This window comes from Oryzias melastigma, linkage group LG6 (assembly GCF_002922805.2).
Source record: "Oryzias melastigma strain HK-1 linkage group LG6, ASM292280v2, whole genome shotgun sequence".
Lineage (NCBI taxonomy): Eukaryota > Metazoa > Chordata > Actinopteri > Beloniformes > Adrianichthyidae > Oryzias > Oryzias melastigma.
In genome coordinates, this window is record NC_050517.1 from 1,043,796 (window position 1) to 1,068,378 (window position 24,583).

General features: G+C 42.5%; 1 protein-coding gene across 1 annotated transcript in view; it reads right to left on the bottom strand.

Annotated features, from left to right (window-relative positions):
- The window catches only part of carmil2 (capping protein regulator and myosin 1 linker 2), a 62,647-nt gene that overhangs the window by 12,121 nt on the left and 25,943 nt on the right, over positions 1-24,583 (bottom strand). The window contains exons 22-34 of the mRNA XM_024282369.2: positions 24,103-24,171; positions 23,934-24,027; positions 23,773-23,859; positions 21,616-21,744; positions 21,307-21,423; positions 20,345-20,520; positions 19,865-19,952; positions 19,681-19,770; positions 19,528-19,594; positions 16,261-16,778; positions 6,425-6,528; positions 2,145-2,964; positions 1,596-1,700 (exon numbers count right to left, since the gene is read on the bottom strand). Coding sequence (XP_024138137.1) covers positions 1,596-1,700; positions 2,145-2,964; positions 6,425-6,528; positions 16,261-16,778; positions 19,528-19,594; positions 19,681-19,770; positions 19,865-19,952; positions 20,345-20,520; positions 21,307-21,423; positions 21,616-21,744; positions 23,773-23,859; positions 23,934-24,027; positions 24,103-24,171 — 2,464 coding nt within the window. The remainder of the gene's footprint in view (positions 1-1,595; positions 1,701-2,144; positions 2,965-6,424; positions 6,529-16,260; positions 16,779-19,527; positions 19,595-19,680; positions 19,771-19,864; positions 19,953-20,344; positions 20,521-21,306; positions 21,424-21,615; positions 21,745-23,772; positions 23,860-23,933; positions 24,028-24,102; positions 24,172-24,583) is intronic.

Consider the following 24,583-nt stretch of genomic DNA (forward strand, 5'->3'; position numbering starts at 1 on the left):
CACCCCCGCGACCCCGAAAGGGACGAAGCGGTCAAGAAAATGGATGGATGAATTTGAAATTTGATCGTGGAGAAGAGATCAATAATTAAAGTTTGTGGCTGGCTGGAATTTTAGAACAACAAGTCTTTGATAAATCGGAATAGAGCTGTGAAACAAAAGCCAGGAGCAAAATTTCTGAGATTTGCACTGCTTTGACATTTCACGCCAAGTCTCCTCCAACTGTAGGTGGTGGACATGCACTATAATATAAGGTAGTGACATTCAAGTGAGAACACTACATGCTAAATACAGAGCATAAAACCAAGTGGTTTTTCAAAGTACAAACTACCATTATCAATTTGTGCTCGTCTTTACCTTTACTATGAAGACTCTTTTTTTCCCTTACCTCATTCTGATACAAACTCAAATGACTTTCAGTACTTTTCCTTCGTAAGTTAAAAGCTTCTATAGATGTAAACATCACTAAGTCTAGCTCTGGAAAGGATTTGCAGCTTGAATAGACTGGGATACATCTGCAGCTTCTGGCGATGGGTTGCAAGAATGCACAACTCAAAGTTCCTCCTTATCTTTTTGTATTTGGCTGAAGGTAATTCAAATAACTAAAAACAACAGAAAACTGACCACCTCACACTGCAGTTTTACCCTCCAGCCAGGCATGTGGGTCACAAGACTCAAAACTGATAATTGCTTCAAACCCGACTGAAAGGTCATGTTTGTTGCTCGGTAGTTGCTCATTGCTCTAAAGTGACCTAATTTGGTTGCACAGCAACTTGATTTGTGGGACCCAATCAAAATCTGAGGTCAAAGCAGTGCTCACAGCCTATAGATGGTATTTAAAAAAGTTCCCTGCAACCCTCTATGTCTATAAAGTCACATTAAGCTCATTTCATGCTCTAAACCAATCAGAGAGATGAAAGGCTTGATCCCACTTCTGATTGGTGGGGATCCAGATATTCCTCTATGTGTGTAGTTACTTTTTGTAAATGCAGCATTCAGAAAGGGGTTGAGCTGCTAACCACATTAGATAAACGGAGTGGATGTAGCCTCAAATGATGAGACTAGATTAGAGGAAAGATATATTATAGTCTGGTTGTGCAGCGACCTGGACTCATAATGGAGGCACTTTGATTATAAACCATTATTCAGTCAAAGTAGGCCCCTGTAGCGCCATCCAGAGGCAGCCAGTTGCTGACTATCCATTGTGGCTCTAATTCTTTAAAACATGATTGTTTTAAAACACAGTTCGTCTGGCAAAACTGGTGGTTATTAGAAGATTCCAAACTGACGCCCTAAACACTGACCCCATTAGGCTGTTAGTGGTATTGCATTCAGAGAAAACTGCTTTACCAGCAGATACAGGAGTTTGTTACCATAATGTGAGGACAATATGAGGCTTTTATTCTGTGAACATGTCTGTTTTATCTGAGCAATGATAAAACAGAGAACTCTTTATTTCACACTAAACAGCTTCAACTTCACAGATCAACAGAACTCCATGTATGGTCAGTGAATTCAAATATTTTCAGAGAAAACCTGTGCTCTCCTAACCTGATAATCACAACCATACAAAGACCAAATGAACAAGGCTGACCCACCTGACACATCTTGGTGTCTGCTGGGGGGGTTTTGGTCACCCCAATTCTCTGCAGCATCACCTGGAGCCTCTGCTCAAAGCTGGCCCCACTCTCAGACGCGTGTTTCTGTAAGACCATGAACACTTATGATGGTAAAGAAGGCGCTCTATACATACTCTATGCTGTAAACAAATTGGTCAGGCATGGTCATTGGTTTGTAGAAGGCTGTTTACGTTAGTCATAATAATCAATACTGGCAAAATGACACATTTGTCATTGCCATTTTATTGATGACACACAAGCTTGGCATTTTAAAAAAAAACTGCAAATAACAGAGAAAGAATCAAAGTTTAAAGCAAAACCAAGCTTCAACTTGCTTTTTGTTTGCCACATAAGACTCTGCAAGCATTTTTATAACCTCCCTCAAGTGGTTATTCTCACTGGACACAACTTAACACGAGTTGAATCAGTTGTTCAGCTGTTGAATTGTGTTAACTTCAACATGTTGCTGTTAAGTTAGTTGCTCAAACTGGTGTTTGTATGCATCTGTGTGTGTACTACCACCCTGACCTTGCTGGCCGTGCTGTCCTTGTCCTCCGACTCTGACCCCGTCAGCAGAATGAGGCTTTGGCTTTTGCCCTCTCGCAGTTTCTTGGCCACTCTCAGCCTCCTCTCTCCGGACAGCTTCTGCCCCGCCTGCACCTCCTGCTCAGGTGGAGGGAGGCTCAGCGCAGCAGCTCCCGCTTCGTCCAGGTTGGGGAGCGCAGCGGAGGGGATGTCAGGGCTTGTGGTGATGGTGACAGGGGAGGGCGTGGTCTTCCTTGGAGGCATGGTCGTGGGCAAAGTCTCTGCAGGCGCCGTCACTCCCCCCGCACCGCCTGCACTGCCGGCGCCGATTCCTTCTGTGATGACGGCATCATTACAAAGGTTAGCATCCTCTACTGACCTTGCCCCCCTGTCCTTGTCCCTGTCCTTGTCCCTCTCCTTGGCCTCTCGGAGGGGTCGAATGAGATCTGCAATGGAGGTTCTTTTGACCTTCACCCCCTCTGCTCCTCCCTCTCCCCCGCTCGCCTTGGCAGCCCGGCTGGCTCGAGGCCTCTTGAAGGCGAAGAAATCCCCAAACTTTTTCTTGATATTTTTTGTGGGTACCTGGGTGGGGGTGGTGGAGGTGGTGACAGGGGTGGGGCAAGGTGAAGAGGTTACAGGGGGAGGAGCGTCGGGAGAGGTAAGGGATGTGTCTGGAGATATGACAGGGGGACAGGTGACAGCGATGACAGTAGATGTGGGGATGACGTCAGACGAGGAGGAAAATGGGGGGGAGGCAGAGAGGGTGGAGCTTGACTCGGAGGGAGTGGGTTGGGCAGGGTTTGAATCCTCCCATCGGCCTTTTCTGCAGCAGGGAAACAGCAGAAAGAGCAACAGACAAAAAGAAACACTCAGTACTACAACTACAGGTCACATGCTCAGGAAATGAGGAGTGTTCATGCAGGGGGTACACAGAGACAAACACCCCCCTCGTTTAAACGCCCGCTTCCACCCAAAGCCAGGAAATGTCCACGTCTGTATGCTGACGACACCATTCTTGTTTTTCTCTAATGATAATCCATTACATTGTTTCTGTAGTGAAAGTTATTCAAGTTATAAACTGGCCAATCAGATGCCTCAATTCAAGTATTTGGTCTCACTTTGAACATTCAAAACGTCTGACATATTCTCCCGAACCCGCCGTTAAGTGGTATGGGAGTGGACTTCCAACAAGCTCACTCCTGATTGGCAAGAGTGGTTACCATGGAAATGCTGGCTCAGACCAACTCGGACCAATCACTGCTGATTAACCATTTCTGGTTCCAATGTGGTGACGTCCACATTGCAAAAAACAAAAAATAAAAAAATGGCCTCTAAATTGACTTCATTTTGTTGGAACCTTGAAGCAAACAAGTCAATGGGGATGCCAAAAATGACACATCATTGGTATATCAATCTGTGTGGAACACCTGGCAGCTGTCTCCATCTTAACATGAAAATGAGCGCTTTTTTAAATAGAATTTTTCTCAACGCATGCTAAACAAGTTGCATTGTTGTCCAAATATAAATATCCACGTTTTCCTGGTTCACTAGCTTAAAGACAACCTGTTCCACCTTCATCCTTTGTTTTTATGTGTAGATAACAGTGGTGCACACACTCTCCTCCCTGTGGTTGGATGAGGTTTAGATCAAACAGCTGATCAGAAAAAGGCCAAATTCTGTTCAAACTTTCAATTCTTTGAATTGGAAGACTTAGAAGACTTTGAAGTCAGCTTAGACTGCTTAATGAGCTCAGACGTACCGACACAAGAAGACACAAGTGAGTTAGTTTTTGCTGATATGTTCAAAACAAAAATAGAAAAAGACAGTCAGAGGCAGACATCCAGTGAGCTGAGTGGAGGCTTGATCAGGGAGATGAAGATCTGTGACATGATTGGCATTAATTACATACTCAGCTGTGGATGTATTTGGGGACACAAACACCTCACTGCCTGCCTGCCATTGTTTAAATTGATCAGTGAAGACAACAGAAAAACAACATTGGAGCTTTAATCATTATCACGTCAAATCAAAGAGGGCGGGTGAGGGACACAGTAGTCGGACTGTTCTGAAAGCTTTTTCTTCTTGTGTGTTATAGAAATGTGCTCATTTTGGTTAATGTTTAATGCAGAATTTGTCATGTTCTTCACATCTGAATGTTGTTTGGCTCTTGTTTGGTCTCTTCGGGTTTCTGTGCAGATTTGCTGTGATGGGGCAGCACAGTGGTCAGCACTCGTGCCTCACAGCAAGACGGTCGTCATTCAAGTCCCAGCTGGGACCTTTCTGTGTGGAGTTTGCATGTTCTCCCTGTGGATGTTTGGGTTTTCTTCAGCTTCCTGCCATAATCCAAAAACCTGCGTCATTGGTGATTCTAAAGTGTCCCTAGATGTGAGTGCGGTATTGTGACCCTGTGACGGATTGGCAACCTTTCCAGGGTGCACCCCGCCTTTGCTCAGCAGTAGCCAGGTTAGGGTTTGGCAGCCCTGTGGCCTTATAAATTATAAAACGGGTTTAGAAAACAGATGAATGACTTGCTGTCCCATTCACCTGTGGATCCTGTGGAGAGGTCACAGCTGCCTGCACCTTGTTAATAAGCCACACTAGTATTTAAAGGACTCCTTTACAACCTTGTGTGTTGGCTTGTCCTGTGTTTATGCAACACATTCTCACTCCCAAGTTGTTACATATTGACGTTTGGTTAAGGATCCATCCGTGCCACTTTTTGACATTTTGGGTTTCCCCAACTCATCGTTGTCTGACGTGGTGGCTGTTCCAGTTAAATCAGGGGTCTGGTTGTTTTGTTGGACGCTGTACCAGACGCGACCTGAGCCTATCCTGATACCTTAGCCCAGTGCGCATCCGGTACCGGTACCAGACGCGGATTGGGACCAGGTTAAAGGGTAACCAAACAGGGAAGTTGGAGGCTGACTCCACCCACAGCTTAAATGTGAAAATCCAGTCAGAGGCGTGGGCTGAGGAACAGGATTGTTACCATTACTGGAGCTGCAGATCATGATGTGGGACTTCTGAAACTTACATGGTTTCACAAATCACAAAATTTAACTGTAATATCTTGAATCAACCTGTAGGGGGCAGCACACAGACAGTTTTTGACTATATTTTCAAGAATTAAACAAGTTTATTTAAATTTATCAAAAAATTGGCAAGGACCAACAGACAGCACTTTTACAGCCCAATTTGAAGAGGTCAACAGCCAAAAAATGTTAATTTAGGGTTTGGTTACCCTTTAAGGTTATGGTTGGGGTATTGCTGCAGTCCATGTCCTGGTACCGGACCGATTGATGGGCCAGAGGTTGGGGACCCTTGATTTAATGGGAACAGCCATCCCGTCAAACAACGACGAGTTAGGGACACCCAAAAACGTCATTTTAACTGTGACGACTTAGGAATGAGAATGTGTTGGCTTTATGCTCATGTGTTTTTGTTGCATCGTTTGTTGCATCGTTAATGTTAGGTTGGGAGTAGTAAGGGGCAGTAAGATAGTGGGGGTAGAGTGTAAACAAAGGGATGATGGGAAATGGGCGCCAGCTTACTCCACAACAACAGTCTCACAGATTCAAGGGGAATTTTTAATGAACTTCTACATTCTACAAAAACCTATGTACCAGTTATAGAAAACAACAAAGGTTTATTGATTTTAGCAAAAAAAAAAACAAAAAAAAAACGGCATAATCGTAATTAAAAGACCACAGGGAACTATTTAAAAATGTATCAAACGATGATGAGAGCAGAACTTTATTGTGTTTCCTGCAATGAAACTCCAAATGTTTTCTGAAGGTCAAAGATCTCGAGTTCATCAGGTCCAGATCCGAGGATGGAGGCTATTCAGACTGAGGAAAGTCAGAGCAAGCTGAAGCCCAGTTTGATTGGAAACAAACCAAGGCCACCTCAAAAGATGGGTCCAAGAGCAGTGCCTGGTCTGGGGCCAGGGTATGCTTGGGTGTATTCAGATTGAAAACTTGTTCCAGACAATAGGGAGAAACAAACTCTTCAATGTGTCCAGTCTGAATACACCCAAAGACTTGCAGTAGTATCACATTTTATTAGGACACATTTTTGAATCTCTTTGGCTGAAACATTTATGTTTTCTATGTTCTGTTTCAAGTAAACCATTGGCTCATGCGATTAGAAAGACAACTTTTTTAGTTTGAAATTTCCAGAGTTGAGGTTATATTTGGCCATTATTTTAGCTTCATTTTTGCTAGCTTGTGCTATATAGTTGTGTGTAACTGGTGACTATGCTTGTGTACATTGGCCGAACTCACAGTGCATAGTCAGGGATGATTCTCTTGGTGAAGAATTCTTCCACTCCTTCGTCCACTCTGCCCATCACTTCGCTGGACTCATTCTCTTCCTTGGACACTGCCTCCTGGAGGAACACAAGCACACAGCAAGGAGGCATTTACATTTTCCCATGTTCAAAACTGTAGCTTTTTGCCTTGTTGATTGCTGTCTTTGTCACAATGCTTTAGAGCACTAATTTTTATAAATAGAGAAAGTATCAGTGCGTGCATAATGAATGGTTCTGCCGCTCTTTATTTACATTAATTGACCCAAAAAATTATGGGTGAAAAAAAAATTGACGAGAAATGTGGAACAGAGAAGTTTCAAGCAAGGACTGGGTTGATAAAATTGATCAATCAATTTGAATCGATCTAAGCCTAATAAATCAATAATCGATCCATAAAAATAGAGATCAATCTAGCACATAAAGCTAAAGTCTTCTAGCTTGATGCTAACATATAACAGGATTTCCCATAGGATGGCTAATGCTAACGGTCAGTCGAGTAACCATTTGTGGTCTAAAGTACTGTCATTTACAAATTCTTTGCTTATTCTTCTTGGAAAAAACCCACTGCAATAGAGCGAGCCCCACCAAGTGGCCAAACTGAAACGTCCTCCAGGAGAGGCAGAACAATGTTTATTATGTTAATGATCTGAACATTAACTTCTACTTTTGAGAAACCATGTAACACTGTATGATATTAACAATCTCATTATTTCACTAATACATTTTACAGTATGTGAACTGTATAGGATTAATAGAAATATATTTAAAACATATAGTAGAGCTGAAATGAGTTTTCTCCGCAGGGTGGCTGGGCGCTCCCTTAGAGATAGGGTGAGGAGTTCAGTCACCCGGAGAGAGCTCGGAGTAGAGCCGCTTCTCCTCCGCATCGAGAGGAGCCAGTTGAGGTGGCTCGGGCATCTGATCCGGATGTCTCCTGGACGCCTCCTTGGAGAGGTGTTCCGGGCATGTCCCACTGGGCGTAGGCCCCGGGGAAGACCCAGGACACGCTGGAGAGACTATGATTCTCGGCTGGCCTGGGAACACCTCGGGGTCCCCCCAGAAGAGCTGGAGGAAGTGGCCGGGGAGAGGGAAGTCTGGGCATCTTTGCTTAGGCCCGATCCGAATACTCCCCTTCTCACTTCCCCTTAGCCCTCCCCCTTGATTTAAAGTGGCAGTTGAAGTCAAAGTCGTGTCCGGAATTATTATTTTTCACGCTACACACTCCAAACAGAGGGGTCCAAAGTCCGCTATCGTGAGTGTAAACCGCACCGCGCTACGAAGCGCTTTTCTGCACTTTGGTACGCTCTGAACCACATAAGTTTACATTTAAACGTAAGTAATAACTTTATGTTACAGTGTGAGCTTTTTAAATTTATAAAACTGCTGTTGTAATGTATATTCGTGTGCTGGAAGCTCCGCGCTAACGCTAGCTTACCGGTGATTTGGATGACGTCACTGAACGAAACTCTCGTCGGAAATATTTTTTACCACCCTCAGTTTGGAGCAAGTACGGAGGAATAAACGAAGGCGGAGGGCTAAGGGGGAGTGAGAAGGGATAGTATTCGGATCGGGCCTTAGACTGCTGCCCCCATGACCCGGTCCCGGATGAAGCGGAGGAAGATGGATGGATGGACATATAGTAGATAATTTCTGTATTTCTAAACAAATGTGTCTAAATGTATATACATAGTTTTAACTCAAAATTGAATTGAATCAAGTTGATTAAAAAAAATCAGTGGAAAAAGAACGTAATCAAATCGATCCAGGCTCTGGAAATTATTATTGATACCCAGACCAATTTCAAAAAGCAACATTTTTGAGGGTAAGATTTGATTTTTGATACCTTACAGGGTTTTTATTTCTGGGTTTGCTAATCTCCAGATTCTCCAATAAAGAAAAACGTTTCAATCCCAGTTCATCCACATGTATTTTTCAAATGATAAAATAAGGAAAAATAGACGAAAAAAAATAATACATAAAAAAAAAAGTAACAAGAACAGAGCAAAAAAGGCAGAGAGACGAGCACAGCTGGTCAGACTGAGATGATCGGCTTCCTGGTGTGACCACTGTACTAAGCCTCAACAACGATGATGGTTCTCTCTGTGTGTTACGGGGATTGGATTGTGTGTCTTGTGTTGTCATTATGTGTTTGTCTTTGCAGGAGTCAGTGGTTTCCACAGTTACTTGGTTAACCAAAATTAAACTGGTTCTTTGTAGTTTCACTGTTAAACATAGTTCAGCCCTCTGACTGAGGACCGTAAAGAAGTGTCTAGTTGCACTGATACTCTAACAAACACTAAAACGCCTGAGTCTCTCAAAGGATGAAGATAAAAAGAACAAGGTGAGCAGATCCTGTGAATACAGGAGGGATTATCTGGAGAGAAATCCGTGTTTCTTGAAATCTTGTAGAGATAAACTTGGATTGACACAATCGTGGCTCAGAGGTGGAGACGCGACAGGAACGATTTAATAGAATCAAAGTGAGCAGAAAGTCCACCTGATAACACCTAACTCCCTGTGTGTCCAGGAAGTGGTGAGAGTGAGTGGCTGAAGAAGAAGAGAAAAGAAGAAGATCCGTGGTCCAAGAGTGGGTATGGAGGGTTTCTTCAGATAAAACGTCTCTTGCACTTTGTGGTTGTAGTGATCTTTCCAGGAAAGAAGCGAATGGTATCGTAGAGAACAATCAACAAGAGTGTGATCCAAATGCCAAAACAGGTCTGGTAGCATTAACCCAATGAAGAGAAGATCCAGAACAGAAACATGGTCAAAATACAAACATGACATGAACTTAACTTTGTATGTACGCTGGAATGCACAGGGGTTTTAATTCAAATAAACAACTCGCCAAACTGAAAAATGTGTGGAGCAGGACATAGAAGAAGAAAATCAGTGGATGGAAAGGTAGGACGATCAAAATAGTGAATAGGAAGCAAAATCCTGACAGTATATTTTTCTGTTTGTGGCATTAACAGGAACTACGAGTTTATTTCAGGTTTATAAGATGATGGAGTTTGATGGGACACAACGCTACGTTAACTGTAAAGTTAATGATGGTGGCATGAAATTTTTTTTTTCCAGGATCTGATTGGCTTTCCTCTGACTATCTCTCAGTGTCAGGGATTTCACTGACAGACAAGATCTCCTCAAGTTACATCTGTATAATTCCTCTTAAAAACCAGTTTGGTGAGAATGGAAAAACTGGTCCGCTCTTTAGAAAAGCTGAACTGTGAATATCTGGACCTTCTAGTGGGTTCCACAGCGGTGTGGTTCCTGACACAGTTCTGTTCTACATGGCGCTGGACCTCCTCCTTGCCACCACCTGTTCATTTTTGCTTGATGCCAACAGGTCGCTCTCTGCTCTGTTTCCCTTCAAGCAGACCGTTCTGGAGGTCATCAAAAGCTCAACACAAACCTGTGTGCCTCCATTCATGAGCAACATCTAACGCTCCATACACTACTACATAGTACAAAAATAAAAACTTGTAATAATTTAATCAAAAATAAAGTTGGACTGTCAGCAGGCAGGAGACTCAGAGTTTCCAGCAAAGCCTGCCTCTGCAGGTAGTTTCCTACTATTATAAAATGCATCCAGCCCTCCTCTAAACCTGCTTCATCCTGATTAGGGTCACCGGGGTTGCTGGAGCCTGATCCAGCTCTAAAGATGTTAAGGGATGCACTTAAACACAGGACATATGCATTTCCCTTGTGTTCTGTAACTGACTTTCTGCACACTTGCTGGAGTCCTGAGTTGAGTTTGTGAAGTCCAACGCATTTACCTGAATATGTAAAAACTGTCCACACATCTCCTAATCCTAAGACAGCAAGTGAGCGGTATATGGGCTCAAACAAACGTTCAGAAAAGCAGAAGTCATGAATGACCATTTATGCAAAGAAAATAAATAAAAAACTAAGTAAAGTAAATTGTCAGGAGTCAGAGCTCTGTCTCCTCCTCTAGTCACTGGTGGGAGCAGTCTCCAGAGTACTGAACACACTACATCTCCCAGCAACCCCAGCGCACACTCCCCAGATGCTGCTCAGCTGACACTCATTGACAATCCCCGGCATAAAACTTAAGCACTGAAGAGAGCCTCACTCAGTGCGAAGTATTGTTTGTGCCACTGTGCTTGCATTACTGAGCGTTTCTATCTGGACCTGATCTTCTGTTTCTGACCTTGCTTATTTTCTGATTGCCTGCCGCCTGCCCTAATCCTCGCCTGGATCCTGACTGCTCTACTCTCTTCTTGGATGATGATCCTTTATCTCATGCTTGTGATTGACCTCTGCTCGTCTGAACCGGATTTAGCTTTGTGGACTTAGTGCTTAGTTTCTGAACCACTAAACATGCTGCACGTGGAACCAGCTCTCCTCCCGTTTGTGACAAACATAGGGGTAGTTACTTACAAAATAACTTGCACAACAGAACAAATAGAATAAAAAAGAGGATTTTCAAGAATATGTTAAAAAAGGTATGAGAGCAAGAATGGTTATTCGGACAAATAGGATGACTGAGTAATAGCTGTTTATTTCTCTATAGAAATCTAAGGAATTTTGGCTTCTTACAGTTTGGAATGCCCATGGCGGGAGGGGTCACTTAGTCCAGTTCTCATATGCAGTCAATGGTCAGCTCTGGAGCCACTCCAGGCAACGGAGTTGAAGCTGAAAGCAGGTTCTAAAGAACAAAGCTTCACTTCCTGTACATGGGTCACCATAAAATATGGTCCTTAACCAACAACGCTGGATTGTAAAATAATTTAATTGCAAATTACGTATGCTCGTATTGCACATTTTATTTTGAAATATTTATTTGAACTGTTCAAGTTGGAAAAGAAGTATAAAAGAGCAGAATAAGCTTTGAAAACTGTGTTTCCTGTAGGATTTGGAGAGGTGGTTTACATTCAAAGTGAGTTAACATAGTTAATATATATTTTTGCATCCAAATACTTAAACAAACTAATTTTTAATTTAACATCAGTGTTTATGTATTTCGTGCAGTGACATTCATATTAGGTCCATATCACATTATAGCTTTAAACGCAGCTACTTCTGCTGAGTTGGTTTGATAAACAGCCCTTTATTGTCAAAATCCAAACTGAAACCCAGATCCTGTCAAGAAGAACGTTTCTCTCACCGTCCCGGACTCTTTGGCAGTAAATGTGATGGTGGGAGTCAGCACAGTAGCATGATGCACCTTTTTCCACAGCCCTGAGTTCAGAAACCTGACTAAATATGTGTGGGAGGGGCTGCAGTATCACAGCCATAGATCAGGGTTGGATCACCTGTGTGCTCTCATTGCCACACATGTTTTGCCAGTGCTGAGGCTCAAGTCAAACTGACACTTAATATAACAGTGACTATGATCTGTCGTTTGTGTGTCATGAGACTAAAACATAACTGTAGCATTTGCAATTTGAAAAATATTTGTATAAAAATATAGTAAAGACAAATAATCCTTTAGCCCTAAACCTGATCCAGCTAGAGAGTTAACAACGTGAACTCCTCAGAGAACAGAGTGAAGCTCAAAAGAGCCCTTAGAGAAGACCAGCTTACCCACTGCTAAGCTCAGACACAGTGGGCATGTGGGGCCATGCACGGCAGGAAGCCTTTGACAAAATGTGTTTCTGACAAGGTCAATGGCCTGGCGCATCATAACGCCTACAGGAGCACAGTGGTCTTAGTAGATCAAACATCTGTGGACCTGGTGGTGTTCTGTTACTAATTCTTCACAGAGTGGAGTGTGGAGTGAGGCTTTCTGTCGAAGGAGATTACAGAGAAGAATGCTGACAGCAGTGAGGATGTGGGAGGAGTCTGAGAAACATCCCTGTGCCCTGTCAGGGTTCAAAATGGTCCTCAACCAGAAACTCAAGGGTTTCCCAAGACTCCTCGTGAGCCGCACAACAAGAAAACAAGCACAGAAGAGACGAGACTCAAGATGTGGAGCACAGATGCATCAATAAATCAACCAGCAGTTAGTAGCAGCTGATTTCTTTCACGATGGGATATGAACCGAAGATCGGCTGACAAGTCCTCCTGTTTCCATGCTAAAGTTGAACAGTTAAATAAAGGCACAATAACACACACCAGATCAATATTGCACAAACACACCCAGCTAAAAAAGAAGAAACAATCCGTTGTTGAGTTTATCAGCTTTTCAGATCCACTAATGCTTTTGTTCCAAACGGTGACAAGATCAAATCTGATCAAATCTTTTTCTTTAAAGAAGTCACTCCTTTTTCTTTGCTCCCAGGTCTCCATAGCACTTATAGCATAGACCAGGGGTCAGCAATCTGCGGCTCCAGATCCACATGTGGCTCTTTTATCTCTCCATAGTGGCTCCTTGGATAAACAGAAAATAAGTCATGCAGATTGCTGACCCAGTCATGTCGACCATCTGAGTCAGCAGTTCCCTCCTAAGGGCTGCCTAACCAAAATGACCTAAAGAAAACAAATAAACAAAGCCCACAAAGTAAGACTACCATGGTCCAACCCCGAACTAAAATAACAAAACCCAGCAGTGTAAGACTGCCGAGGACAAAGAGGGGGGAAAAAAAATAATTTAAAAAATAGCATTTTTTTTTAAGTAAGGATTAATTAATTAGCATTAATTTAATTTAGATTATTCGAATGTATAAATTGTTGGCTGAGGTGCACATAGATGATAAACTATGTAGGTTTTTACATCCTTGTTGATCTGAAGATGTCTTGTTTGCTCAACGGTCCCTCCAGAATGAACAGATTTTATATGCAAAGGAAATCTTTTGGAGTGGGACTTTAAAACTGTTCCATTGCTTTATTAAGTTGTACATTGTGCATTTTTCATGTCTGCCTTCACAGGAGTAAGCAGTTGCAGCATCATACAAAGATGGACACCATTAGTGAAGAGCTGTCTGCTGCAGAAGGTAATCAGAGAACACTGGCGAGACCACACAACAGAGTCAAGAAGAGCTTTTTAGATAGGAGGGAGTCCATGATGTGTCCATAGTGTGTTGCAGTGAGCAGAATAGTGATCCCTGGATCTCTACGGCAGAACATTCTTGGAACAATGAGTCAACGGGTACTGTGGGTTTTTGGATTGTCTGAACCCAAGGAATGTCATAGAGAGGAGGGTTCATATATCTTAAGGGGAACACACAAAAGATACATAAGTATGTGTAGGATGTCCACACAAACTACACACTGATTGTCTAATTTCCTCATTTCAAACAGTTGTTTGCAAGGAGTGCACACTTATCACATGAACAGCACTAACGGGCTCCTCGTGCAGTGCACTGGATTAGGAGCTGGTAAAATATTAAACCCCTGTATGACACACTTGCATCTCACCTATTTCACCATCTCATGAAGTACAAGTATTCACTACAACCTTTTGCCCCAAGCATCCCCGTTGAAAAGATAAGCATAAACATTTTCTCCCGAAGGACTCAGTAAAGCTTTGACATCTCCTGTGAAGGCAGTTGTGATGATGGTCACCAGATCCCAACAAATGCAAAGGGGGAAAAAAACTTGTGTTATTCATTTTTTTTTTCTTGTCCACTTTGTCCCTTTCGGGGTCGCGGGGGTGCCAGTGCTTAACTCCAGCTACTGATGGGCGAAGGCGGGGTACACCCTGGACAGGTCGCCAGTCTGTCGCAGGGCCTCAGTCACACACCCATTCACTCTCACATTCACACCTAGGGGCAATTCAGAGTCACCAATTAACCTATGAAGCATGTTTTTGGACGGTGGGAGGAAGCCGGAGTCCCCGGTGAAAACCCACGCATGCACGGGGAGAACATGCAAACTCCACACAGAAAGGTCCCAAATCCCCCAGCCAGGATTCGAACCGGGGCCTTCTTGCTGTGAGGCAAGAGCGCTAACCACTGCGCCACCGTGCAGCCCCTTGTGTTATTCAAACTAATTTTTGGGAATAGATTCATCAAGAAATCCTGGTTTACTTTTTTTTAATCCATTATCTTATTTGCTTAGAAAAAAAAAGTACTGAATTTTTCAGGGAACAGGTTGAGCTTTTTTTTTTTGGCAAGAAGTGGAACTTATACTCAGAAGTGACTTATGTGTGATTTAAAAAAAAAAACATAAATAGACTCGTATATTCATTGTTTTCCCACAAACAACCAGTTGCCATTTAGCAATTGTTTCCTGCTAACAACCACTAGAGGGCACTGTATCAGTATTTACCACTGACTGCATTGAAGAAGAAGCACCAACCAAAAAAGAATCTGATCGTTCTCCTCCTGAACTTTATGATAGTTTTCTTATTTGCATTAAATATTTATTATTCTTGTTTTTATTTTTTCCTCCTCAGACTAATGCAGAACACCAAGTCATCCAACTGGGTCACAGAGACACAGAAGTACCGCTGAAAGTGGTCCTCATTCAGATGCAGCTTCTGCAGATAAGGGGAAGTCTAATTCTTATGAATCTAAATGTGGACAGGTGATTATTGATGCTTTTGTTGAGCTCTTCAAAATAAATAAACATTATCTCTTGTCATCATCTGTGTCTTTCATGCATTGTAAATGAAATATACAGTCAATCGTTCCCTGTAGCCATAGGGTTAAAAGCGTTGGACAGCAGCTCCTCCCACATGCTAATTTATGAACACTTCTGAACAAGCACTGGCCATTGAGTTTGATATGTACAAAAAGAAAGGCACATGTTAATGGCTTTTGGCAAATTTGTTCAGAAATGTCACCGTTTTATTCTTACAGTGTGACTTATACTTCAGAGTGATTTAGTTAGTATTTTCTTCGTTATTATAGGTTTTTTTTTTTTTTTTGGTATTGGTACAAAAATAATTAAGTTCAAAATTCTGGTTACCTAAAACTTGTTCTTGATAAACAGTGGTTGTATCATTAATTTTCAACGCTGTTTGCCTTGAATACGTAACACCACATTGAGTCTCATGTGTAGTGTGTGCCGTTTTCACACATGCAAAAATGTAAAACTACAAAATAAATAAATAAATTAAACGTGAGTAAGTGCCAGTATTCATCTGGGGTATCTTTCAGGAAAAATGTGTGTAAACGGACTCTGTGTTAATAAGTGTGTGGCACAACCTTTCTGCTTCTCCAAATAAAAAAACCTCACACATGGTGTCAGAAGTGGGATGATGTTAAGACCAACACGACTAAGCCAACCTTATGTCAATCAGTCTCTAACCTCTGGGAAGAGTTATCTGCACAACCCACAATCCTTCACTCTGTGAGGGGGAGGTATACTGTCATGTTCATAAACAGCTCTTCTTCCACTGTAACCGGGTGTCTCAAACAAAACCAAGTTTTCCTTAGGAAGAAAAGTGTTCCCACAAACACACCCACATGGGGAAGACGTTATTTTCTCAGTAAAGGTGGTAAGGATGGACAAAGGTAATGTAAAAACATGAATAATTGAGTTTGAGAAAGCATCCTCACCAGACACACAGAGTGAGATGGGGGGGGATCATGAAATCAGGAAATACCACTCCCAACACACACACACACACTCATGCACGCATCAAACGTGACTTCATGCAGCCAGAAGATGCAATGGTAAAAATGGCCACCAGTAATATCTCAATAATGAAGATAGATAGATAGATAGATAGATAGATAGATAGATAGATAGATAGATAGATAGATAGATAGATAGATAGATAGATAGATAGATAGATAGATAGATAGATAGATAGATAGATAGATAGATGCTCGTTTATAACATTTGCCCTCCCTCATCTGCCTCCTCTCTGCTGCGTCTTGCGGTCTTGTTGCCGCTGCATTTTGCTGGGTTGTGTGTTTGTTTGTGTGTGCTGGTGTGTGTTTGTCCGTGCGCTCCTACCTGAGGCCTGGAGGAGGGGGGCTGTGTGTGCGTGCGTCGTGGCCGTGGTCGGGTGGCGGTGTAGTGCCTTAGCGTCTGTCCCTGGGAGGGTAGAGGCTCCATGGGAGAAGCGGGGAATCCAGTGCCGGGGAGGGGGCCGCGGACCTCTCTTCTGTGGAAGCCAGCTGCCTCCTCCTCCTCCTCCTCCAGCGGAGCTCGAGTGGAGATGGAGTAAAGAGGAGGGAGGCCGGGGAGAGGGATGAACGATGCTCCTCTGACTCTTGATGGTCCTTCTGCAGCATCCGCTGGCACCACCTCCCCCTCCATCCACCTCCTTCCCCTCTCTACTGGGGGGGAGGGGGACAAGGAAGTAAAAGGGGAAGGGGAGGGACTAGAGGGTTTGAGCGGCAGCGAGGTTGCCGTTAGCTGTGGCGGGAAGGTACACCTTCCCCCTCCGTCCTCCTCTGCAGAGCCCCCTCCCCGCTGCCTCTCCGTTCTACTGCCTCTGCTCTGCTGCTCCCAGTCGGCATCCAGCAGACCTGAAAAAAATCAAACAACATGGCTCTAGAAGGAGAAACAGGGGGGGGTTGGAGACAGATATGGGGCGGGGGGGAGCTCCTGTTGTGCAAAGTAACAGTGAAATGCATAATAAGCGTCATCTGTGTGGGCAGTGGCGAGGGAAGAGCGTACATGCAGAGCTGGAGGCAGCAGATGGATCAGATCTGCACAGACGAGCTCAGTCATCTTCCTGTCCTCCAGAGCCAACAGTCACCTCCAGCCAAGAGGCTCCAGCCGCTCCGTCCTTTAGCCTCAGTGTTTACTCCAAATCCAAGCTATCAGAGGAGGCTCAGACGTACCAAAGACATGCTCAATGTTTGCGATAGTTTCATTAACAGCAGTGGAGGAGATGGGGTGTTTCCCTCCTTTACCCATCATCCCCTCCTCCACCCCCACAGTCAAAGTCACTGGTGTGAAAGTAAACAGGCCATGCTCCAGTTAGCCAAACAGGGCAATGCAGGAGTCTTTTGACTGGGTGGAGTGTGAAGATCACTTTTGGTTTGGTGTTCTTGGTTCTGTTTTGACTGTCACCACCAGCATGTCAAGTTTTCAACCAACTCAGCTGTCTTCTGTCATGGTTTAAGTTTTGTTTTATTGGTCAGATTTATTTTATAAGGTCAGATTTATATGTATTCAAAGAAAGAGATGATGAAAATAGTGTTTTTGGAGTTTTTAACATGTTTCTGTGACATTTTTCTGATGATTATAAAAAATCAACTTAAAACTGAATTTCAGGCTATTTCTTTATTTAAATTGCTACGAATCATGAGCAAAATATATATATACATTTTAAAAAGCTTGTAGTAGTGAGTAAATTAGGTGCTAGTGGGCCAGTGTATTTTATTGTAAAGAATTGGTTATATTTTGAAAAATGACCAGATTTCACTGTGTGTCTTGCCGTAACTTCCTTCCATGATTGATGCAGATTGCTTGCGGAAAAAATAGACCAGATGCCGAAATGATTGATGCACGCCAGCGGCGCTTCACGTTTAGTGTGAATTACACCATAGGTTACCAAAGGGCGCCGAATGGAAGTGGCTTTCGTTGTGCACCGCTTTGCAGCGCTTCCACGTATGGTGTTAACCCAGACGTAAACCAGGAACTATGGGAGAGTCATGCACTCATTCAAATGGAAGGGTTTTTTTTATTTTATTTTTTTTAATTTAAAGCAGCATGTTCAGTTTATTTTTCTGAACAAATATGTGTGACATCTCATATGACTTTAACTTTACCTTGACTTTATCAAAGAGACCATGGCCCAGTCCGAATTCTTCCCTTCTACCCTTCCCTTCTCCCTTCCCCTAAATTTGAAGGGGCATTTTTAGTGCAAGTGTGTCCGGAATTTTTTTTTTTAAGCCGACCCTCCAAGTGGAGTAATACAAAGTCCTACGTTGTGAGGTTAAATGACATCATGTTGAGAACTACTTTTCTCCACGAGGGTGCGCTCTGAAGCACATACGTCTACATTTAAATGTAAGTATGACTTTTTGTTGTAGAATGACCTTTTTAAAGTTATAAAACCGCTGTTGTTATGTATATTTGGAATTATTAGGGACTCATGGAACGAAAGCAGCGTCCGGATTATGACACACTATTTTTTCATAACTCTCCGTTTGGAGGGCTAAATGAAGGGGAAGGGAGAAGGGATAGCGCAGGAGGGGTCTGCGACCTTCAACACTTAAAGAGTCGTTCGCGTTGATTTTTCACAAACAACAACCCGGTAGGAGCTGCAAAGTCTGACTTCACCATTTAGAAAAAAAATAATTTGTATTTATGTTGTTGTTGTTATTGTGATAAATGAATATCAACTATTGTTTTTTTGGCATAAACAAAACAAATATATACAAAAATAGTATTTTATTAACTTTTGACAGAGGTTCACAACTACCTTTCAAAATAAAAGACACATTATGTCAAGAGGGATCAGTATAGCGAAATGTCAGCAGTGATTAATATAAATCATTTATCGTTTATTTGTTTAATTGTTTGACTTTTGTGTTGCATTTCAGTGATAAATTTGTACATCTAACTAACCAAAATTAAATCAGAGCTAATTAAATGACCCTTACCGTTTGAAGTGCACCGAAAAACTTTTAATTTGTTCAAAAACAGAAAATTAGATTTCTAATAAACCTATGGGGCGCCTAAATTCTGGCTGTGCTTACTGGCCTCAAATTGGATTTTTTGTGATAAACGACACTCAAAAATCTATTTGTTGAACTTGTAAATCACTTACTTTTTATGTAACTTTTTAATTTTAGAATTTTTCTTTTTCTTTTATCAGAGAGCCACAAAGGAGGGGTAAAAGAGCCACACTCTGGAGCTGCAGGTGGCAGATCCCTGGGCTAACGAGAAGGGAATAATTTGGATTGGTCTTTCTTTTGAGTCATTTTTTTGTTGTCTTTTTTCCCCCAAAAAAAACTTGAGATGAGAAACCCCCTGGCTCTGAATTCTTTCAACCCTCTTCTGTCAAAATGCACAGGTGTCAAACTCCAGCCCTCGAGGGACAGTTTTCCAAGTAACCTGCATTAGTAGTTTCTTTCTGGCAAAACAAGTCAGCCAATCTGGCAACATGGAAAGGATTTATTCTGGCTACAGCTTTAATGTGTTTATTTAAGTTGCAATGAAACTACATTTTTCCCTCAGCAGTATATATATATTTTTTTCAAACAGCAGCTAAAGGAGTGAAAAGTGTTCCCAGACACAAAAGAGGAGATGCCAGATTCTTACTTTTGAGCGACGCCGCTGGCCTCAGGCTCTTGGAGAGTAAGCTGTTCCTCCAGAACGCCGGAGTGTACTGGACCATACGGACGAGACAAAAGGAGAAACATGGATGGTGTGACACATTAATAACAGCAGAAAGACGGAAGGGTAGATCCTTACGTCGTCTGTCGGGAACTCGGCATCAGCCAGTCGCAACTCTGGAATGTTGAATCTTGAAGTGTTGCTGGAATTTTCTTTCATGAGGCAATTCTGAACAGAAAATGTTTAATATCAACTGTCTTTGAAAATGAAAGCGTTATGATCAGATCTGAGCTCTCCAGCAACGGTTGTCACTGGTATTTACCATTTTGTCAAGAGCATCTGTCAGATCCTGCAGCAGCTGCTCCACAACACTTTCAACCAGGGTGACGGTCAACGTGTGTCTCAGTTCTCTGGATGGAGGAGAGGAGAGAGCTGATGATGCTCATCTCTGAGGAACCACAAGTGAGACGACAAACTGTTTCGAGGAATGGATTTTTGGACTTTTCAACCGTTAACACGATCAACGTCATTCTAGTAGATATAACGCCGCTTTTCTCCTTCAGAATCTACTGGAATGACGTTGATCGTGCTAACAATTAAATTGTTACAGTAAATCACTGACTTTTGTCAGTTGTGAGTCAAAATAATTATCTTCCATAGCTGTGACAACAATGACTCAAGAGCTTAATTCAACCCCTGATCCTTCTGAAGCATTGTGTTTCTGTCATCAGAAGCGTTTAAGTAACAGCGCTTACTAGTCAGTCCAGCGCTGGTAAGCTTCAGGTGATGTGGCGGTCTTTACCTGAGTCTGCTGCTGATGCTCTGCCCCGCACCCTCCACCAGAGTGCTCCACAGCATGTCGTGCGCCTGTCTGCTTGCCCTGGACACACAATCTGACAGAGACATGCACACGCTGGAACGCTGGACCACTCGAGGACACACCCCCTCTGCATGTCCCATCAGGCCTCGAGCCAGCTCCTGAAACACCCAAAACCAGGACCAAGAACTGCTAAGTTTAAGACCCACACTGTTTCCACAGCTCTCTCTCTGCATCATCCTCCAGACAAAGTGGATCTAATTTTCAGGGTAGATTATATGTATCAAAGTCAAGGCCCGGAAGCCGGATACGGTCCGCCGGGTAATTCTATCCGGCCCTCCAGATCATTTTATTTTATTGTTATTAATGACCAAATGTGATCTTGTGCTTACTAAGATTTTTTTTTGTCTATTTTGGAGTTTAGCTAATATTTCAGCTACATACTAGCTGTTTTGGCAAATTTAGGCTTTTCTTTTTTACGTTTTTTAGGTTGTTTTGGAGTTAGGTTAATATTTACTCGCTAGGTTTTTTTGTTAATTTTGGCTTTTTCAGAGATTTATACTATTTTAAAGTTTAGTTAATTTTTCAGTTACATGATAGCTGTTTTGGCTAATTTAGGCTTTTTAAAAGTTTTTTAGGCTGTTTTGGAGTTAGGCTAATATTTACATGCTAGCTGTTTTGGTTAAATTAGGCGTTTTTAACAAGGTTTTTAAGGCTACTTTGAAGTTTAGCTAATATTTCATCTACATGCTACCTGTTTCCGCAAACCTAAGTTTTTTTTTTTTTAGGCTAATTTGGCATTTAGTTAATACTTTAACTAGCTGTAAGCTTCAGCATTTTCATCTATTAGCTTCAGTGATTTCAGCTATCAATTTCAGCATCTTCAGCTATCAGTTTCAGTGATTTCAGCTATCAATTCCAGCATCTTCAGTTATGTTCTCAAGTACCTGAATGCTTCTGTTGCTGTGATCAGTCAGTGCAGCAGCAGCGTCTCTGAGGATGTCCTTCACAGAGTCTCCATCGGGGGCGCTTTTCCAGCCCTCCTCACACAGAGAGGGGAGCAGCTGCAGCCACAAACAACAACATGCCAGCATCAGTGATATAACTAAAGGTGACAGAGTGCTGTCTACACTAAACAAAAATACAATCCTTAGTCCATCATTAATGTTTGAGCTTTCCGCCCGTTTGTAATAGATGTTACTGATAGACTGGAAACAGAGAAAACATCTGCTTTGATCACTTCAGCCCAAACTCACCTTCAAAGCCTCCCTGGCATTTTGTAGCAGCTCATATGATGCCAGGACGTCCGACTGCACCTCCTGTGAGCCTGAGAGGCTGAGACAATGCAGGCTGTCCTCCAACTGCCGAGACTTTTCCTGGATCAGCTGGCAGTTGACACATGTGCAAAGAAAACACAGATGACACTTTAGAAAAGATGATTCCAAAAGGTCACATTTAAATTTTACCAGAAGAGAACATAAAACAATAAATCTCAGACTCCATCTTTGACCTTGGAACTTCAAACCAGTGCTTGATGCATATGTTTGCATTTGATTCCAGCCTCCTGATTGTAGTGTTCCACAAACACCATACCTGCCTGTATTTTGTATCTGTCTGATGCGTGCTAGACTGTCTGGAACATTTTTGCACATTGAGGACCCATCCATCCATCCATCCATCCATCCATCCATCTTCTTAACCGCTTCTTCCCTTTCGGGGTCGCAGGGGTGCCGGAGCCTAACCCGGCTGCTGATGGGCGAAGGCGGGGTACACCCTGGACAGGTCGCCAGTCTGTCGCAGGGCCTCAATCACACACACATACACATTCACACCTAGGGGCAATTTAGAGTCACCAATTAACCTATGAAGCATGTTTTTGGACGGTGGGAGGAAGCCGGAGTCCCCGGTGAAAACCCACGCATGCACGGGGAGAACATGCAAACTCCACACAGAAAGGTCCCAGCCGGGATTTGAACCGGGGCCTTCTCGCTGTGAGGCAAGAGCGCTAACCACTGCGCCACCGTGCAGCCCACATTGAGGACCAAAATGTGGAAAGACCTAAAAGAGCTTTAAAACACAAAATGTTAATCTTGATAATGACTGTAAGTCCTAAAAATCATTATAACATGTTCCATATGTTGAGTTTTAGTTAACAGTCTGGATTTCACACAAACTGAAGTCTGTGTCAGTTGTGTCAAAGGCCAAAAATTAAAGACATTAATGACATCTTTTTAAAAAAAAGAAAAAAAAAAACATTTTAATAAAAAAAATCTTCCTAGTGGTGTTTAAATTATGATTATGACATTTTTAACCAAAATACCACAACTTAATGTCTTAAAAAGCCAAAATATAATTTCCGTTTTCAAAATCTCCTCTGAAGGGGTGTGGCTTTTCAAGCTGAGCTGAATCCCACCCTGTCTGATTATGATAGCTCTGTGTCTCACTAGCATAAATCTTCACCGCTGCTACATAGAAACATCCATCAATATCGTTAATGTCCATCCGTATGGTTCTGATCCGGATGTCAGTTCAGACGAGGAAGTGAAGATCTTCATGGACAGAACTTCCTCCAAAATCCTGATTCTTTCTCCTTCCAGTTCACCAAAGACTCTTTTAGCTAATTCTCCAATGTTTATTGACTGTGATCAATACATTCAATCATTGGTTTCTCAGAGTTCTTGATAAAATAATCAAAGCTAACATCAAAATGCTCTTTCATTGATTTACAATCCTTTCCAACTGCGGTCAAATGAGCCGCCGTTCACATTTCCGTGGTCACATCAAGAAGCTCCGTGGAGTCTGGTGGAGATTTTCCAGCGTTCTCAGTCCTGCTACCGTAAGTATTGGATGAAACTCACACCAAAAATCCAGTGATGCTGATTTGACCACAGAAATGTGAACGGCGGCTCATTTGACTGCAGTCAATGTGAAGATACCATCTTCTCTTCTCCAGAACCTGAACTAGACACTAGGAACAGATGAGGGTTTAGTGCATGTGCAGCAGAGCTGTTGATGGAAAGAAGATCATTCATTCAGACAGAGTCTGTCCAAGACACTTTGACTGATTTAAAAGGAGAAATACTCAGAAATGAAAAAAACTAAATGATTTCATTTGTTCTCTTTCATAAGAAAAATGCCACAAATACATGTTAAAAACTAAAAACTATATAATTTTCAACAGCAATGAAAGTTTTACAAATATTACAAACATGGCAAAGATTGGGAGATATAACACCTAAACTTCTCTGTTGAAAGATAATTGCAAAAAAAGTTGAGACAAACAAAATAATTTGTGGAATCTGTGGACAGTAAAAGTCCAAAATTATTTTGCCATCTTTTTGATTTTGTGGCTTTAATGTTTTCAGGATTCTAAGAGGTAATCGTCTGCATTTATGGAACGCAGCTCTTCTTACCTTTTCAGACTGCTGACAGCTGAAGGCCTGCTGCAGCTCTATGCTGCCACACTGTCTCTGGTTGTTTCTGTCCAAACACAGCTGAATCTGAACACAAGCACACCGGGTTGTCACAAACACCCCCCTCATGCAGCTCATCAAAGGCTTCTCCTGAAAACCACCTTGTTCAGGGCCTCCTTCGTTCCCTCTGGGTTGCTGCGGTAACTCTGCGTGATGTCAGCCAATGGCAAAGGCATCTTCTGCAGGGAGAAGTTCCTGCAAAGAAACACCATCATCTCCACACCCTCTTAGACCTTTGTGTGTTTGTGTTTGTGTGCATGGGACAAACACCTCTCCAAAGCTTCTGCCACATCCTGAAAGCCCCTGGCACTCACGTTGTTTCTATCCCACAATAAAGTCCTGCAAAACAAGAGAACGAGGGCTGTCTCCACTGCATTTCTGTTACCACAGACAGATAATTGTCAGTCAATTGTCAATTATCTATATTATCAAGGGTCATGTATTATCAAGGGTCATGCCTTATCAAGGGTCATGTATTATCAAGGGTCATGCATTATCAAGGGCCATACATTATCAAAGGTCATGTATTATCAAGGGTCATGTATTATCAAGGGTCATAGATTATCAAGGGTCATGTATTATCAAGGGTCATGCATTATCAAGGGCCATGCCTTATCAAGGGTCATGTATTATCAAGGGTCATGCCTTATCAAGGGTCATGTATTATCAAGGGTCATGGATTATCAAGGGTCATGTATTATCAAGGGTCATGTATTATCAAGGGTCATGGATTATCAAGGGTCATGTATTA